The sequence below is a fragment of the Zea mays genome, chromosome 8 (genome assembly GCF_902167145.1).
Source record: "Zea mays cultivar B73 chromosome 8, Zm-B73-REFERENCE-NAM-5.0, whole genome shotgun sequence".
In the NCBI taxonomy this organism is placed as follows: domain Eukaryota; kingdom Viridiplantae; phylum Streptophyta; class Magnoliopsida; order Poales; family Poaceae; genus Zea; species Zea mays.
In genome coordinates this window covers 87,596,103-87,616,187 of record NC_050103.1, presented here as the reverse complement: position 1 = coordinate 87,616,187, position 20,085 = coordinate 87,596,103, and the positions used below count along the sequence as shown (strand labels likewise).

Sequence of the window (20,085 nt, the reverse complement as noted above, 5' to 3'; positions counted from 1 at the left end):
GGTCAACACCGCCTGTCATGCAATCAACCGTCTCTATCTTCACAAGATCTACAAAAAGACTGCTTATGAGCTTCTCACCGGTAACAAACCTAAAGTTGATTATTTTAGAGTATTTGGTTGTAAGTGTTTTATTCTTAATAAGAAAGTCAAGAGCTCAAAGTTTGCTCCTAGAGTGGACGAGGGTTTCTTGCTTGGTTATGCATCAAATGCGCATGGATATCGCGTTTTCAACAATACCACCGGTCTTGTTGAAATAGCGATAGACGTGACAATTGATGAGTCTAATGGCTCGCAAGGGCATGTTTCTAATGGCACTGCAGGAAATGAAGAACTACCTTGTGAGGCCATAAAGAAACTTGTAATAGGTGAAGTGAGACCTCAAGAAAAGGATGATGAGGAAGGAACTTTGTGGATGACCAATGAGGTTGTTGATGTGGGTGCAAAGGTGGTGGGTGACAAATCCTCCACCCAAGCAAACCCATCAACCTCAAGTCATCCAAGTCCTAAAGAAAATCATCAATTCCAAAGGATGCCAACTATGGTAGAAGGTGAACACGAAAGTGTTAATGGTGAAGTACCTCTTGATCAAGTGAATGATGAAGAGGAGCAAATACAAAGACAACCATTAGTGCCTCATCCTAGAGTCCATCATACCATTCAAAGGGACCATCCGGTGGACAACATCCTGGGTAGCATCAGGAGAGGGGTAACAACTCGATCTCGTTTAGCTAATTTTTGTGAATTTTACTCGTTTGTTTCCTCTCTTGAGCCACTTAAGGTTGAAGAAGCATTGGGTGATCCGGATTGGATAATCGCCATGCAAGAGGAGTTGAACAACTTCACCCGGAATGAAGTCTGGTCCTTAGTCCAAAGACCCAAACAAAATGTGATTGGGACTAAATGGGTCTTTAGGAACAAACAAGATGAACATGACGTAGTTACAAGAAACAAAGCACGGTTGGTTGCCCAAGGCTACACTCAAGTGGAAGGACTTGATTTTGGTGAAACATATGCGCCGGTAGCAAGGTTAGAGTCAATTAGAATATTGATTGCCTATGCTACTAACCATGATTTCAAGCTATATCAAATGGATGTCAAGAGCGCATTTCTAAATGGACCACTACAAGAGAGGGTCTATGTGGAGCAACCACCGGGTTTTGAAGATCCAAAGAAGCCAAACCATGTTTATTTACTTCACAAGGCACTCTACGGGCTTAAACAAGCCCCTAGAGCCTGGTATGACTGCCTTAAAGATTTTTTAATTAAGAATGGGTTTACAATAGGAAAAGCTGACTCTACATTATTTACTCGCAAAGTTGACAATGAATTATTTGTGTGCCAAATATATGTTGATGACATTATATTTGGTAGTACTAATGAAAAATTTTGTGAGGAGTTTAGCAAAGTAATGACAAACAGGTTTGAGATGTCTATGATGGGCGAGCTTAAATACTTCCTGGGATTTCAAGTCAAACAGCTCAAGGAAGGTACTTTTCTATGCCAAACCAAATATACACAAGATATGCTCAAGAAGTTTGGCATGGAAAAGGCAAAACACGCCAAGACTCCAATGTCATCAAATGGACATCTCGACCTAAATGAGGAAGGTAAACCTGTAGATCAAAAATTATATAGATCAATGATAGGGTCACTGTTTTACTTATGTGCAGCTAGACCTGATATCATGTTGAGTGTTTGCATGTGTGCACGCTTTCAAGCAAACCCTAAAGATTGCCATCTTGTAGCAGTTAAGAGAATTCTAAGATACTTAGTCCACACCCAAAACCTAGGATTATGGTATCCCAAAGGCTCCCTTTTCGATTTACTTGGCTACTCTGACTCAGATTATGCAGGTTGCAAAGTAGATCGAAAAAGCACTACTGGGACTTGCCAATTCCTTGGGCGGTCCTTAGTATCATGGAGTTCCAAGAAACAAAATTGTGTTGCACTTTCCACTGCAGAAGCTGAGTACATAGCAGTTGGGGCATGTTGTGCATAGTTGTTATGGATGAAGCAAACCCTTAGAGATTCTGGTTGTGAGTTTAACAAAATTCCACTTTTGTGTGACAATGAGAGTGCCATAAAACTTGCAAACAATCCAGTGCAACACTCTAGAACCAAACATATTGACATCAGACACCATTTCTTGAGAGACCACGAAGCCAAAGGAGATATCGAATTGTTTCATGTGAGCACCGAAAATCAACTAGCCGATATCTTCACAAAACCCCTCGATGACACTAGGTTTTGCTTTCTTAGGAGTGAATTAAATATCTTGGATTCTCGTAACTTAACTTGAAAACGGACACAGATTGTTTGATTCACTATTTTTGATTGATAATTTTAAAGCTTTGTGATGATCTTTCAAAACTTGGTGGAAATGTTAAAATTCGAATGAATTTTAGTGCTAAGATTGTTTAAAATTTTTTCACTTGTAGCTCAACTGGCTTGGCCAGCCGAACTTTCTAGTTCAGCTGGAGGAGGCCAGCTGAACTTTGGAGCTGAACTTCAACTCAGCTGCTTTTAACCAGATTTTACCAGGACCATCCTGGCCAAAACCGGTTGAACTGGCATTGAAGACCGGTTGAACCGGTCTTTGGTCGGTCAGCGCAGGTCTGTCCGCGCAGGTCTGTCAGCTACAGCCTTTTTTCAGTCGCGCAGATTTTTTTTGCCGCGCAGCAAGCCATGCAGATTTATTATTTTTTTTTGCTGATCGGTCGCAGTCACGCAGCAGCGTGAGGCGCGCAGAATCTTTTTTTTTTGACCGGTCGCATCCACTCATCTGCATGCAGGGCGCGCAGATTTTTTTTGGGCTGTCAGGTCACAGCCGAGCAAGCAGTGTTAGGGCGCGCGTTTTTTTCTGACCGGTCGCATCTGCACAGCTTTGTCAGCTCGCGCAGCAAGAAAAAAAAAAATTTTTGTCCGGTCACTTTCGCGCAGAAGTGTCAGGGCGGTAGGGCGCGCAGAAATTTTTTCTTTTGGCTTGTCCGGTCGCTTCCGGGCAGCAGTCAGCCAGTGTAGAATTATTTTTTTTACTGTCCGGTCGCATCCGCGCAGCAGTCTGCTCACGCAAAATTATTTTTTTTTGGCCGCACAGCTTTTTCTTTTGTTGTCTGGTCTCATCTGCGCAGAACTTTTTGACTTTTTGTGGCACATGGAATCTCTGCAGTACACCTTTTCAGAATCATGCGTCAGAAATTTGAATTTTTTTGGCGTTTTCCCTCTGCTGTTTCTGGCTCTCTGACCGCACTGGTCAGAAGCAGTTGAACTGGCCCATGCGGGGCGGTTGAACCGGTCCTGAGGACCAGCTCAACTGCCTATATATATTTGACACTCCCCTTCTCCTCTCTCACTCCAACCACTCTCGCCTTAGTCTCTTCGCAACATTTAGAGCCTTCTCTCTCACTCACCTCAACCGGTTCACAGTTTCAAAACCTCTCCAATCATGGTGCGTCGTTGTAACCCTTCCGTGATTGAGTTTAGCAGCGACTCGGACGACATTCAGGAGGAATCTCCCGTCCCCTCTCCTCCGCCTCGTCGCTCCCTCTCTAAGAGATGACGTGGCTCTGGTAGGATGGATGGAGAGGGTTCTTCCATGCCCTCGCAGCCGACTCGCGGGAGACGCCAAAAGGTTGGCGCCTCTTGACCTCGTCGTAGCATGTCTTCCTCTGGGTATGCTCCCTGCCAGGAGGAGGATGGAGCTTTCGACGACTTCATCGACCTTCCGGCGCCAGATGCTCTCTACGTCACCGGACTGCACATGCATCCGGCGAACGTCACCCGCGGTCCACATGAACCTCCTGTCGACTTCTCTCTGAAAGGGAATAGACACCCTTCAGCGCCTGAGGTTCACCAATCCTACTCTCACTCCTCGTCATCCTGGTGTCCAGGACCCTCGGTTCTGGAATCTTTTCCAAGCTGACTTCTACAATTCTGTCATTTTATCCAAGAAACACCCAGTCGTCAGGCATAGGTTTATAGACTGGGAGGGATGTGAGAATATGGGAGATCTGACATGACGTCAGCTCTCCAAAACTTAGAGAGAAAGGGGTTAAGAAACATTATGACCATGGAATACCCCTGGAACGACGAGGTGGTAGCTCAGTTTTATGCCACGCTCTGGATAAAGAAAGTAGATGAGGAAGCCGATGGGTATGATTACCCAGTCATGTATTTCTTCATCCAGGGTAACTGGCACAAAGTCAGTTATCGTCGTTTTGCCCATATTCTGGGCTTCTCTAATGCAGATATTTAGGGCAGCAACATGCGAGTGCATAACATTAGGCTGCCCATGCGGGAAGAGACGGAATTTATTCATGTCTCTAATGAGTGGGAGTTCTGGACGACCGCTAACATGCATAGGTACTACAGGTACCTTAATTTCTTGTCCAGGATGACCGTTCTCCCGAAGGGCGGAAATCAAATGAACGTCCTTGGGGAGAGTCGAGTCTTCCTTCTCCTTGCTCCCAACAGTCTCGCCCGCATCAATGTGTTTGACATGATCTGCGAAGAGATCGTCCGTGCTTCCTGGTCTCCTCTCAGAGGGTGTCTTCATGCACCCTTTATCATGAAGATGATCGAAGTGGTCACCCAGACCCACTTCAAAAAACCAGTCAAACACTCCCGCTACGTACCCTACTGGGTTGATTCCTCCAACCCAGCTGCTCGTACGAAGCGGGCTCCCTCAGGGTCTGGAGGCCCTGCCTCCTCCAATGAGCCACCTCCCCAGCCTCCCCATCATCCAGCTTCCTCTCGCCCCGCCGCTGCCTCACGTCCCTCTCCTGGCCGCGGATCTCCCATGCCACGTGCTCGTGGTCGTGGTCGAGGTCATGGCCGAGGGATGGGTGCTCGCTTGGTCCATGGGTTTGCGGCATTTTTCTCTATGTGCCGCAACATTTCTGCTGATGTCCATGAGGTGGCAAGGCGTCAGCGGGAGACTGACGACAATCTTCGTCGTCAAGCTTCCACTATGGGTGTGCCCTTTGCCCCTCGCTCGCCTGACGTGCCTCTCCATCCTCCTCCCCCGGAGATCAATGAGTGGCACCAGCAGGCCTATGGGGTGCCATTTATGTCAGCAGACGACGACGAAGAAGAAGAAGCCTATGTTGATGATCGCGAGCAGTTTGCCCCGCCTCCCTACCATGGGGATCCGGGTCAATCATCCTCTCACCCTCCGCCTCCCTACCCGGGTCCGGGACCCATTCCTGGTGACCCTAGGCCATCCGGCTCTGGTTACCAGCACCACCCTCCACCTCCTCCTGATCATCGTACATCTTCGGCATCTGTTTTTTCTGCGGCTGATGAGCCACCTCGGGACTCCACATTTGAGGAGGACGTGATGAGGACCCTCTTCCCTGACTACACTTCATACCCTCCATCATATCCTCCGTCATATCCTCCTCCTGGATGATATTGATTCGTGTATCCTTGTCTCTCTCTTCGTTTTTGGTACTTGTTGCCAAAAAGGGGGAGAAAATCCAACTTCTAGTTTGTGGTTCTTTCGGTTTTCTTTTGGATTATTTTTGTTTTGGCCACTGTTGTGGCTTGTATCCTCTTACCATTATATGAAATAAAACTGTTGGGTTGTTATTCAAAGTAATATGATGGTCTTCTGGCCATCATCTTTTGTCTTATCAGTTTGTAATGATTACTTTGCTATGAAGAAAAAATGATGTGTATTTAGAGATAGTCATGTGCATCACAACTCCTGTTATGACACTCTTGCACCCCTCGGATGGTTGTATTTAGTATGGTTTTTGTCACTATCTCTAAATGTGTTGCTCACATGACATATTATGTCAAAACGTTGGATTCACAATCGTGCACACATTTAGGGGGAGCCATCTACATACAATCATTCAAAAGAAATTTTCTATTGCAAATGTATATCTTTTTGACCTTAATTGTTTTGGCATCAATCACCAAAAAGGGGGATATTGTAAGTGCAATCAACCCCAAGTGAGGGTTTTGGTGATTTAATGACAAAACAAATAAGGGTACTAACAGTTTTTGTTCTCAGTGTATGATTAGAAAGAAACAGGAACTTAAGGAAGCACCAAGGACTTCATGCAATGGACGTATAAAAATTTATGTAAAATCTTGTGTTGCATGATGTAATTCTTCCTTGTTCTTTTCCGCATAGGTATAGGTGTTTGCTATAGCTCAAGTCCTCTAATTCAAAAGCTATTTTTCAAAACCAAAAATCACTTTAACATTATTTGGTTGACCATGGTTAGAGTTGAGAAACCTAGAGTGTTCTTGCTGAAAAGCAGCTGAACTTCTTCAACTGCAGCTGAGCTTTCCAGCTGAACCTAACTTCAGCTGTGATGAGCTTCTTCAGCTGCAGCTGAGCTTTTCAGCTGAGCTGGACTTCAGCTGAGTTGAACTTTCAACTCCAGCTGAACTTCAACTTCAGTTGTGGTCCTCTTTGACCATACCTAGCTGAACTTGCCCCCTGGGCAGCTGAGCTGGGGTTTTCTCTCCAAAACTCTCTGGTCTAGACCAGCTGAACTGGTCCTGGGGGGCAGCTCAACTGGTCTCTGACCCTCTGACTTCTGATCTGCAGTCTGCCAGTCAGACTGGCAGTCAGGTCGCCAGGGGTGTCAGGGGGCGGTTCAACCGCCCTAGGGGGTGGTTCAACCGGTCCTGACCTGTCTGACCCGCCTGCAGGTCAGTCTGCCAGTCAGACTGGCAGACAGTCTGCTGACCTGTCAGGGGGCGGTTCAACCGGTTTTCGGCGAGGTTTCTGGTCAAACGGCTAGTTTTTGAGCCGTGACTATAAATAGAACCCTCTCTCTCTCTTCTTCAATACGGCTGGACACTCACTCATTTATTGCTCACCTAACTTGAGACAAAGCACTCATCTCTCCATCTCTCTCACACTTAAATCTTCCTCAAGATTCAACCTTGTTGGAGGAGCTCTTGGGTGTGAGGTTTGTGCTTGTGCTCACGATTTGGTTTTCCTCTCCCATCTCTTTTACAAAGACTTGAGCTTGTGCAAACCCCTCTTGTGCTTTCTTGGTGTTCTTGAAACCCTAGGTTTCAAGATCTTTTGAGGTTGCTTGGGAGTCTCCAAAGTTGTGGACGACCCCAAGAAGTTTGTATCACCCGCTCTTTGAGCTAAGATAAGAAGAGATTGCCTTGACCTTTGTGGTCGGCTTTTGGAGGATTAGGGTTGAAAAAGACCCGGCCCTTTGTGGGCTCCTCAACGGGGAGTAGGACACCTTTGTGGTGTGGCCGAACCTCGGATTAAACCTTATGTCTTGTGTTCTTGCTTGTTTTAACATGAGATATTTTTACTTGCAAGATTGACATAAAGATTTTTCTGTAGAGTTTATCTAGAAGTGAAATAGCCTTTACATATTCATCTTTTCATCCTAACTTAGTTATATCTTACTTCTCAAAAGAACTCACGAAATACTTTTTCGAGTAGATTTTAGTCTAAAGTTTATAAAACAGTTGGATTGGTTCAGAGTGGTTCAACTTGCGCACGTAGCTGTTGAACCGGCCTGCACCAGTCGAATTGTATATTTAACAATCTTTCGAAGTTTGTTGTGAAAATTTTCATATTAGCCTATTCACCCCCCTCTAGGCTACTTTCAACACCGATGGAAGTTATCTCTGAATTCCTCCCAAGTAATGGTTTCGGGGTCAGCGTGGGTGGCGAGATAGGACTCCCACCAAGACTGAGTTGTTCCCCTTAACAAGCAAGGACCATACAGGACCTTTTACCTGTCGTTGCATTGGGCGGTGTGCAGTTCCCGCTCCATGGTGCACAGCCAGTCTTCGGTGTCCATGGGGTCAGCAGAATGAGCGAACATAGGGGGATGACCTCTCATGAACTCCACACGCTTATCTCTTGGCATCTGTGGCATCTGCATCTGTGGATGAGGTTGAGGTTGTTGTTGCACCTGCTGCATGGTTGCCAAGGTTTACCCAATTGCCTGAACTGCTTGAGTCTGCATGAGGAACATCTGCTCTATTGTCATTAGGGGTGGCGGTGGAGGCAATTACGGCTGGGATGCTTCATCCTGCGGGGCATGCTGCTCTTGTTGGGTACGTCTCCCTCCTCTGTGCCTATGGTCAGACATCTGCGGAAGGCAATCACACATTAAAATTGATCTTGCAAATCTTTCAGCATAAGAAAAGGGTATAGAGTTCTTCACAACGCTGAATGAACAAGCATCTTCACTGACTCCAAACATAGCCAAACACAACTTCTCAGATAAAGAGGAAAGTAGAAGTAAAAAGGCTTCCCAACTAAATAACTAACTTCATTAACATTAATAGCTAAACCAAACTGCAGGGGGTACCCACATTATGGCGACAGTCATTACAAAGATCTAAATCCATCATAAGTTCATCATGACAAGCATAAAAATACAGGATAAGCAAACTATCCTAACCAACTAAGACTGACTAAGACTAAGACTCCTAGTTTAAGCATTTATTACAAGTTCCAATGCTAGCGATCTATGGTTCCAAGTTTATCCGGGTCTTGAAGTCAGGGTTGCGGTAGGCATGGTGTCCATGCGAAGGCGAGCGGTACGAGTGATGAGTCTAGACGGGGACAGGAGAGCCATCCTCCTAGTGACAGCGCTTCGCGCGCTCAACCCGCAACTCGGCAACCTCAGCACGAGCCCTACTCAGCTCATCCAGGGCGTGGTCTAGCTCCATGTTGAGCATGGCGGCTAGGTTGATTGTGCTGCTCAACCTAGGATTGTCCTCACCAACAGGTGAGACAACCACACCTCCAGTACTGCTAGTTGGACGGCGGGAGTAATACCTCAGGTTAAAACCATCGGACACCCCACTGAATAGCGAGCACTACTGAGAAAGCGCACACCGTGCAACATCCTGCATGGCCGCCTCGATTGAGTCCCGCTCAAAGATAGAATAATGCTTCGAGCAGACCTCTACACCCCGGAGACTATCCTCCGGATGACGCACCAAGCAAGTAGCCTCCCAGCGGTACGGGTATACCTCGCGACTGTGCTGGTAGACCACACAACGATACTCGATTAACCAAGTGTGTCGGTTAAAGGCTCGGCGGAGCAAGGTGTCGAGCGCATCATGGAAGTGACACCCACGAGCAGCGTCACGAGTGATGGGTCGAGCGACCCATCCCTCTGGCTCCTGATCCTCTAAGAGGTTGATGCTGTGGCTTGAGGTGTTGTCGTCGTCGTCGCCATCATCAGGGTCTCCTCCAGCTGCTACTCCAGCAATCAGGGTGCCTAGTGGTGGTGCAGGGGACACCTCTAGCAGGGGCATAAGGGAGCGACGCCTCACAGACTCTACCTCCTGCTGAGGCGGGGAGGAAAAGCCCTGTTGCTCTAGCTCTTGGCGCCGATGCTCCTGCTCCTCGTGCAGGCGGTGGTGCAACCTCTCCAAGTGGTTGGACTGGCCAGTGACTGGGCGACGAAGCGGGCGCTCCACGAGACGAGAGGGCAAGAAAGGGATTACTGACTTTTGTGTTGTGTGTCTATGACGATACATCTACAAAAGACACCGTAAGCGTAAGAGTAAGAACAGAACTAATATGACCAGCACGTAAACCATAAAAAGAATGGAAAATAAGGTAAAATAAAACAAATTTTTAGCAAGGTACGATATATATATAGTAGAACATAGAGTTGGTCGAGGTGACCGAGTTTTGTAGTGACACCAAGGGTCAAGGTGAGAATAGGGGTCTATAATCCTTAGAACGGCCATTTTACTCTAGGTTAGCGGTCCTACGGTTAGCACGGCTTTGATACCACTTATGTCACACCCGGTTTTAGAAGGCAAACCGAATGTGAACCATGTACGTGCTAGGATCAGAAATTCACGTACACATCGATTACATAACTGGATATCATCACACAGTGCCCAAATAATAATGTAAAGAGGTATCAATTTGATTACATCATGATGTCCGAGACATCCACATAGTCTTAAACTTAAGTAAAAGTGTGAATACAAAACATAGTAAAGTACGGCCTTCACAGGCAGCCGACTGGGGGTTTGCGCTAACCCACGCCTAGAACTCATCATAGTCTTGGAACTCCTGGAAATCCTCCGCTACGCCTTCATCTTCTCCTGAGCAGGGGTTGCAATGCGGACAACCTGGTGTTTTGGTGTTTTAAGCAAGTGTGAGTACACATCAACATACTTAGCAAATGTCCGGTTTGGCTAAAGTGGACTAGCTTTATGTGGGGAGAAGCTCAGAGCAATTGCTTTTAGTTGGTCAGGTAATTATTACTATTAGAGAGCCAAGTTTAGCAATAATCCCAAGTTATTAACCCAAAGGTAGTCCCTCCAAAAGGAAAGAATACCAAAATCCATAATCATAATCATCACCATTAAAACCATTATTATCCTCATCATCATGTGCAACCATAGTATCTCTAATCAAAGGAGCTCCCAAGGTTGCCCATAACCGTGAGCACAACTGATATATCAGCGTCTAACCCTCTGCAGAGGTCACACACTTTACCCACGAGACGTGATTCCCTCTCTAGCCCGGGTTTGCAAGACCCTTGTTCACTCCCGAGGTGAGTGGCTAGGGATTCACTACGAAGCCTTTACAAAGATTCCCCAAAGATCTAGCCGCTCGTTAGGTTTCCTAAATGCACCGCACTCCTCCCTAAGGGGCAAACCACCCTCAGCAGCGCGAGCCGCGTACACCGAGCCCCATTAACGACACGACAGCGAAGCAAACTACACCTCAGTTCCTCTAATTAATTAGCTAAGGGCATCTCATTCCACCCCTCATGGTTGTACTGTTATCTTGGGTGGTCATCCAACGAACAAGTCCTTACGGAGAGGCACTCGAGAAACAGCTCGAGCCCCCTTAAATATCACCATACCATAACCATATCCAAAAGTAAATATCGTATCATAGATAGTCTCATCATGTTCATTGATTATACTAGAGCGCTAGCATAAAGCTAATCATAAACAGTCCAACCCAAATAGGTAAATCATGGACAGGGTAAATAAAGACTAGTAAATCCTTAGGTATTAATTATGTAAATGCGGAGAGATTAATTATAAAATGAGTAGGACATAGATAGGTCAGAGGACACTTGCCTTCACCAACCAGCTGCTGCTCAGGGTCTTCTCCTACAACTTCCTTGGACTTCGCCAATGGACCGTTATCTATACGAGTACAAACATACATTCCACATTCTTAACATAGAAGGAAACAATACACCACACAATGAAATAGATCAATTAAACAGACACGTGGCGTAGAGCTCACATTTACGATTACGCGAAAACAACATGCGCGAAACAGCGCACGACGACACGTGAAACCGCACGCGCGACTCGCAAGAACTACTAACTTGACGACACATTTATATTTTAACGAATATTAAATAAAAACATTCGAGTTGGCATAGTCACACTCACATATATAAAGCGTAAATCAAGTTATAAACTAGTCTTCTCTAGGTCGCTATTTTAATAATTATTGGATCAACAATTAATTAAATGATTAATGAAAGCATGTGTTGCGACAAATTAACATTGTAAACATACAAATAACATTATTATGAAACTATCATGACTGAAACAGTCTGAAACAGATTAATAACGTGAATGATATGTGTATTTAGCAGACCAGGGCCTATTCGCGATTAACCATAGACTCTGAGGGCTAGCAAATGAGATCGCCAATACTCAGAGGAAAACTCATTTATTTACGCGATTCTCTAGGGACTTTTTTGTAAAACCAGACCTCTACTCACACAGGACCGAGCTGGCCAGGGGGGCTGGGGTCGGGCCGGCCGCGCGCTATGACCGCGCTGGGGCAGCCGCGCCGGGCTGCCACGCGCTCGAGCCGGGCCGCGCCACGGCGAGCAGCCGCGCGCTGGGGCCGTTGCACAGCGAGGAAGGGGGAGGGGCACAGTGAGAAAGAAAGAGAGAGAAGGGGCTTACCATGGCGGCCGCGCGCGTCGGCGACGAGACGGAGTCAGAGCGAGGCGACAGAGCTTGGCGGTGAAGGTGGGGGTATGGGGGAGGTTGGGCGAGGGTCCAGTGGCGGACGCAGGACGAAACTCTAGGTGAGGCCAATCCACAATGGAGAAATCAAAAAAATACTAAACTATAAGTAGTTTCTTGGTAATAGTATGAAAATTAAGTTGTAATATTATGACTATTATAAAATAATGTGGATATCGAAAATCCTTTTAGCAACACCGAATCATCGATAGAAAATCCAATCTACAATTAGAAGAAAAAAGTATTAGGTAAGCATCAATGTAAGTAAAAGAACAAAACTATATAGAAAAAACATCGAAAACACCATTAAACTGTCAATCTTGTGGTTGTGGCAGCTTGCATTCTAGTGCGAGGTCGTGGTCGAGTGGAGGCAGGCCAGCCATGACGGGCTATCGGCTAGACGATAGGCTGGCGGCAATGGCAGGCGAGCCGTAAGCTAGAGACGGGTTCCTGACGGCTGGCGATGACAATTGGGTGGGCGGTTGGGCGGTAGGCCAACGATGATGAACTGACTGTTGGACGCCGATTGGGCAGCGGACACAACGCTAGGACAAGCGCTAAGAGGGGGTTGGATGCTAGAGACGTGCGGTTGATGTCTTTCTCATTCTTTGTTTTAGTCGACATAGGTCGTGGCCTAGGACGATGGGCTAGATCTTGTGGGTTAGTCGATGGTATGATGTGGTACACTCGGTGTTTATCTAATTTGGTCTCATATACCTTATATTTTTTATTTTATAGTATATACAAAAGGTAGGTATAAAAAGTTCCAAAAATTGAGGTGGGGCCATGGCCCACTTTGCCCACATTGTGGATCTGCCCTTGCGAGGGTCTATGCAGGTGGGAGGGAGAGAGAGTGGGCACGACGGTTTTTGGGGCAACGTGGGCACAGACATCGCGGGGAGGTGGTTTTTCTTTTGGAAGATGAACAGTAGCGACGGGGCACTGATGGGTGGGCACAGGGCCGCCACCGCAGCTGCTCAGCGCGAGCGCGGCTAGGGCAGGGGCGAGGAGTGGGCCGCACGAGGGGGTGGGGGAAGGGGTGCTGGGCGCTAGGGCTAGCTGGGCCGCGCGCGCCGAGGGGTTGGTGGGCCGTGCGCTGGGCGCTGGAAGGGGAAAGAGGGCTGCTGGGTGGGCTTTTCTCTATTTCTTTTATTTTTTTTCTTCCCAATTAAATTCACTCGTCGAAAAGAACCATAAATTAAATGGATGCACACTTAGGCAAAACATCAAACAAAAATAAATATACTCCAGCATGATGCAACAACGATTATTACCTTAGGGTTTTATTCACACACGGTATGGACATAGAGCTCTATATTACTTTGAAAATGGGAGAAAGGAGCAGAAAAGAAGGAGAGAAAGAGGGTAACGTCTGAATTTGGTGAATATCGGAGAAGAAATTTTATATCCCCAAATTCAGGGCGTTACAGGTTGCGGTCGTTGCAGACGTTATGCCCTAGAACACGATGTGTGCAGTAGAGAAGGAGCGCATATGGTGGTGCAACGACCTAGTGTACTACCTTGCGGACGAGCCGGGTGTGCACCATGTCTGGCAGCCTAGCCAAGAGTCGTCCGGGCTCGCTATGTCACGTGCGTTCGGCGACTACTGCGTCAAGGACTACAACATCATCTTAGCGCCAGAGGTGACATAGAGGACGATCAGCAGCAATGGCAGTCATCTTCGCTACCGACTAGGTAGCTTTCATGCATGTTCGCCTTTAATTCTCTTCACAAATATTTTCTTCACAAACACACACTCTCTTCATTTAAGCAAATATGCGTATAGTGGTGCTTGCGTGATGACTGACGACGACAAGTAGAAACTTTTTTGAGCAGGTGTGGGATGTGCTCTCCAAAGAGGAGGCGGTGGGGACGCCGGACATGGAGAAGGCGGCTAAGCGGCTGGTGGCATGCGTCGTCCGTGCGGGGAGGCACAGGCGCGCACAGGCGGCGCTGTATCGCCGTCGATGACTGCTCGGCGATCTTCCTCTTCTTCCACTCGCTGCCGTCGTAGACATGAAACTTGAACGTGCCTTAGTCCACGTCAAGCAGAGGTAACAAAATGCACATCTCAAGACTACGATAAATTGTGCCCATCGAATTCGTAGTAGAGACTAGAGAGTGCGTTGCAGCCGTTCACCATTCAGAACGTGCAGTTTGTCGCATGATAGTGACACACCACGATTAGAGACTGCAGCTGGTGGATGGCCAAAAAAACTCCGGATTACACACCTTGCCAGTCAAAATGTACGATAATGAACATCAGCCATTAGAGAAAGTGGGGAAAGATGCATTTTGTCCTCATTTTTGGGTGTCTGGCCCTGAATTTCTGTTGTTGTAGCAAACAGTCGCAAATAATAGATGCACATCAATCACAATTTGGTCACATATCACATGTTTTGGCGCCACCTGCCGAACAAACCAGAATCCTAGATCTTCTGCAACGGAGCACCATGCATTATTTCGAACATCCTGGAACACTACTACTAAATCCTAATTCACTAACTGTTAATATGATAAACTGCGAGCGCATGATAGCTCAACCTGTGGTGGATATGAGAGTCAGCCATCGAATCAGCCACCGTAGCGACTTTTTAGCGACTCGGGAGGCTCCTCTTCCATGAGTCCAGCAGCGGTAGTGGCCAAGTATTCCCTTATTGTAGTTTTCCGGTCACCAAGATAGGTGTGGTCTAAGAAGTTGCTGTATGCTGGTTCTCCAAGATTTTTCGCAGCAAGAACACTGAAAAAGCAATTAGAGTTACAAGAATATGAACAAAAATATTGATAACATCATGCTTCTACACACTTAGTCGTTGCGTAGAGAAAATGTGTTGCTATTCCATAAAATGCAATGATAAAAAAATGATTTCCTATTGCTTCAGACATGCATCTTGATTTCAGTTGTCAGAAAGCAATGATATCATATATCCATGAGAGATGCATATTGCCTTGTGATATCATAATCTCATAGATGTGTTTTACTCCCTCGTCCCAAAATATTTGGGTAATATGGGTGGAAACCACCTAGTAGGCTAGTAGATGGAAATATTGAAATCAATCTAGAAACCATACTTTGGTTATTTAAAAAAATTTGAAACTTGGCACAAGCATAATACATAGAAATATGTATTCAGATAAAAAAAAGTTCTGGGAGTCCTTGACCTGGAGCGGTTAGGATGGGCTCTGCGCATTCGTTGGCTTTGGTTGGAGAAGACAGACCCATTTAAGCCTTGGTCTGGCTTGACGGTTCAGGTCCCTCAGATTGATCGGTCTTTGTTTGATGCTGCAGTGATCACTGCTATTGGGGATGGGAATTCTGCAAAATTTTGGACTGATCGTTGGCTACCGGGAAAGATAGTGGCAGAATTAGCACCTAATTTGTTCAGATGATTCCAAAAAGGGTCACAAAACGGTGTACAGTGAGCCAGGCACTTGTCAACAGAAATTGGGTGGCTGACATTGGGGGGGGGGGGGGGGGGGGGGGGGCTTATCTGTACATGTTCTTGTGGAATACTTGCTTATCTGGGATTTAGTGATGTGGTGCTGCAGCCTGACGACTCGGATCAGCATCTTTGGAAATTCTCGGCCTCCGGTATGTACAGCTGCAAATCAACCTATAACTCAATGTTCATTGGGACCATCAAGTTTTCTCACTGGAAGAAGATTTGGAAGAGCTGGGCCCCGGCCAATTGTGAATTCTTTATATGGTTGGCAATTAATAACCGATGTTGGACTTCTGATCGCCTAGCCAAGCAAGGGCTGCCCCATCAGCCGACCTGTCCTTTTTCTGACCAGGATGAGGAAACGATCAACCACATTCTCTCCTCCTGTGTGCTGGTGCAGGAAGCGTGGACTCGAATTCTGCAGGGGCTGAACTTAAATGTCGATCTTACCACCTAATTCTACAAGCCGTTTTCGTTCTTGATGATCTGAAGCTGTCAATCGCCTGCCTAAGGATCTTCGGAAGGGTTTCAACTCTCTAGTCATCCTAGTCACTTGAGAGATTTGGAAGCATAGAAATGCTTGTGTTTGATGGTTTTAGGCCTCAAATGCAATCTATCCTCGCCTCAGTGGCTACAGAGAGACAGATGTGGTGTATGGCTGGTGCCTCTGGCATGGTTTTTAAAGCGGTAAGGCGAGACAAGGTGTTGGACCACCGCCTGGACGCCTAGGCGAGGTAGGCGGGCAAGGCGCCTAGGAGTTGGACCTCCGCCTGGACGCATAGGCGACGCCTTAAGAACAGTGGCCTCTGCCTTCGGGAGCTCTTGCTGAGAGGTGCTCCTGGTCTTTAGATGGCAGATAGTGGGCAGTAGGTGTGTTGTTGTGTGTGTGTGAGTGGGTTTGCTTGAGAGGGCGTTTGCCCTCTTCTTGTACCTTTGTGTTTTTTCTCTTACGGGGCGTTTGGATCCCTTCATTTTAGAGGAATTGGAATTCACTCAATAAAGTAACTTATTTAGTTTGGAATTTGACATTCCACCACTTTCCAAAGTTCAGATATAAGCCTATCTCAAATTCATGGGGTGGAGGGTGGAAAATGATTTTATGCATTACTAGAATTGATTTCTAATCTATAACTTACATGACACTCTTCGTCTCACTCCCCTATAGTAAAAATGTAGCACATAAATATCTCCGACATCTTGCTAATAATAATATACAAATATATTTTGCATAAACCGAATTAGCTTAATTGATATATGCCTAAATTACTATTATTAGAATGGAATTCAATTCCAATGATCCAAACGAGGCGTTAATGAAATGACACGCAGCTCTCCTGAGTAGTTCAAAAAGAATATGCAAACTCAAATTAGAAAAAAAAACATACCAAAATGGAAAATATGAGGCTCATATGAATTAAACGATGAAACACTAGGAATTTTGTATTTTAGTGCACATAAACATAAAATTTGTCATTTTAATATACGAATTTGGATTCCAACTTTACACGTGAGTACATATTAGTATGCACTAAGGATGTGCAAGGGTAGTTATAGTAGGCTTATTCCAATTTGATCACAAGTTAGACCCTCTCTTAATGTTAATTACAAATTTATCCAATAGATGAAAGAAGCAACCCCACATATTGTTTAACGTTATATATCTTTGAACATCAAAACTCACCAATGTCTGAGGTATAAGCGACATGGTAAGATATCATCTCTCCATATTTTGTCAATATTGTACCGTCCATAGTACTTGTTATATATTTCCTTGCTTCCTGTAGAAGTAGCCACTCAAAGTTTCAATAAGTAATTGACTATGAAATTAAATATGATTTGGTATTGTCTCAAGCAATTCTCTAGAAGTTAGCAACCTATATCTATATTGCCTTAAAAGAACAACTTCCATCTAAAGAAATATGTTTTGATTCGCCAGAAGAAAAAAAAGACAGAAAAATGTTCAGCATAAAGCTTTGTTAGTCATCATAAATTTATTTGAGAGGGATTCAAACATATCTAGCAACTACAATCTAGTACTAGTATTTCGTTAGACAGGGGGGGCTGAATGAACTGAAGAACAAATTACCATTTCCTTTGAACTATAAACAATCTCCTACTAAATCTGATGATCAACAATTGGAGTGATAGATTGACAGGACACAGATATGACCATACATAAAAGGTTGAAAATAGTTGGAATGAAGTAGAGAAATAAAAATTCAACCTCGGCATCTCTCTTGGAAATATTCTTCATTGCTGTAGCGTGCACAGACAACCTAACCACCAAATACCAACAAGACAAAGAAAAATAATTCTTGTTGTGGGAAGGAGCAGCAAAGAGCAAAGGCAAAACTAAAATTATGATTTCAAATGCAGAGTACTTACTGCTCGATTTGTAAAAGGTACCCCATCCAATCCTTCAGGGACAACCTGAAACACATTAAAACACAAACAGAAGTGGGAGCAAATATTGTCAAAAAGTAGTCCAAATTATGGGTAAAGAATTTATTCACTTTATAAACACTAGGATAGATCAGCAAGCATGAAACGAATTAATTGGTCACCCACCGCAAGAAATCTAAACTCATGTTCCCTCTCAATAAACGCCGGGACCTGCAAATATCATGAATTTTCAGTCCTCGCCAAAAAGGAATTCAGGAACAGTCCATTAGTTTGCCCACGGCTGATTATTATGGTATATCACTGAGAAAACCATATCACCTCTTCCTCCTTGATTTCGAAAACCGTGACTACTATCAGTTCACTGTCGCATGGCTCTACGCTCAAGCTTGAGAATTCCTACAAGTCACTCAATACTGGAATGAGAAAAGAGAACATTGTGAAACCACAAGAAACCGGTAATGCAACTTTCCCAGGGAAGTACATACAGTATTACAGTGCTCTACATTGGCAAACATAGTCCAATGTCAAATCATTGGATCTCAAAACATATCAAAGTTTATTTTTCTCAAGGATCAGAATAACGAGCAGCAAAAGCAGTCTTGCAGAGAGGCTCCTTAATGGGCACTAAAATCCAGGCCCTCGTGCATGAACCAATACATATATTTGTTCAATGCAGCTACTTAATTGAAATCTCTATTTTTTTTACTGTCTAGTGTCGTGGAACTAGTATTGCAGTTTGCATTACATCGAGGAAACGCAGGTTAAAAACAAATAAAACCCTACGATGGTAAATTGCAGTATCATCCAAGTACCCTTAGTACTAAGTGCATATTTGCCTGTCTGCACATTCAGGTGTACGCAACAGGTGTGCTAGTTCATCATGTATTGCTCTGTAAAAAAAGATTATCTGAAATCCTCTACAAAAACTAACATTCAGGACGAATTAGTGAGATCACATAGTCATGCAAAAGTCGCAAAGATGCCACTTCATTCAGAAATGAAAAATTAGTGAAGTAGACATCACGAGTCATCAATGCCCTGATCAAAATCCTATCCACCTTGCAGAATCAGACACACGGAGAAACCTGCTGCTTAATTAAACGATGACATGAGGAGAGAAATACTAGGCATGGGGACCTTGGTGGCCTCGATGGCGATGCCGCGCTCGAAGAAGATGGGGGCAGCGTGGGCGAAGACTCGGCGGAACCCCCGCAGCACCGCGACACGGAAGCCCTCCAGCTCCGGGAACGTGCTCCTCGCGCTCCGCTCTGCCACCAACCAGGATGCTAGAGAGCGTCATGCTAGCAGGTTCAGGGATCGAGGAATCCATTACCCGTGACAACGATCTTCGTCCCGCTCACCGGAAAGGAGGGATCCGAAGCCGACGACGGAGAAGCGGCCGCCGGGGGCGGCGACGGTGGCAAAGTCCGCGGGACAGGTGAGCTCAGGAAAGGAACCGCCAGCTGCGGGGGACATCGTCGCAGTGGGAGGAGGCATGGGGTGGCTCAATCGGGTGGGTGGCGAGGGCCCTGGCTCCGGTTGTCGGCGGAGGCGGAGACGGGCGGCGGTGAGGGGGACTGGTGGTAAAGTGGCGCGTTTGAGGGCGTTGGATCTTGATCGGACGGCAATGGGTGGCTCTGGGCGAGGAGGCGCAAGTGGGGAGGCGATGGCGCGCATTGCGGTTGGGCTAGGCGGCTAGCGAGGCAGCTAGCAGCAGAAGCCAGCCCAGAGCATGTGACTCCGGCGATCGGACCTACGAGCCTGTAACACCCGGCCACTTGCGGACCAGCGTTATTTGCTTCTTCGCATCTACATATACCATCTCCACACATCACTACAAGTCAAGTCTTTTGTGCGTACTTTATTCTCAATCATATGCATCCGTTCTCACTCATGTGCACTCGAGAAGTTTCTGGTCGGTCACTCATCCCGAGATTGTTATAGGTCAAACACACTTAACTCTAAGATTCTTTCAAAATAGACTTATGAAAAATAAGATGCACCTTATTGATATATATATATTCTATTCATCCTATTAATTCTTGGCCAGAATATCACAATCTATCTCACGTTTAACAATCATCTACCTGTCTGAACCTTCTAACCTCCGGTTAAATCTTCTACGACTCTTGTGTTTGCCCCCAACATATTTGGCAACTGCCTTGCCTGATTTGTTAGTGAGCACAAAAGATGCACCAAAAGTCTTGAATGAAATGCTATGTTCGTTTGATGCATTAGCAATCTTCTTTTTAGG

The 20,085-nt window shown here is 45.7% G+C and overlaps 1 protein-coding gene across 2 annotated transcripts; it reads right to left on the bottom strand.

Moving 5' to 3' along the window:
• Window positions 1–14,233: 14,233 nt before the first annotated feature.
• LOC103635511 (uncharacterized) lies at window positions 14,234–19,623 on the bottom strand. Of its 2 annotated transcripts, none has more exons than XM_008657947.3 (8): window positions 19,193–19,623; window positions 18,969–19,099; window positions 18,150–18,227; window positions 17,997–18,041; window positions 17,814–17,858; window positions 17,653–17,704; window positions 17,110–17,206; window positions 14,234–14,725 (listed from the first exon to the last, which is right to left on the bottom strand). In XM_008657947.3, the coding sequence occupies exons 1-8, from the start codon at window positions 19,506–19,508 to the stop codon at window positions 14,560–14,562; spliced, it is 930 nt and encodes a 309-aa protein (XP_008656169.1). In that variant the 5' UTR covers window positions 19,509–19,623; the 3' UTR covers window positions 14,234–14,559. The 2 variants fall into 2 exon arrangements, 1 of the variants encoding a protein (XP_008656169.1); XR_004851985.1 differs by having other exon boundaries at window positions 14,255–14,725; window positions 18,150–18,244; window positions 19,193–19,618.
• Window positions 19,624–20,085: the final 462 nt, after the last annotated feature.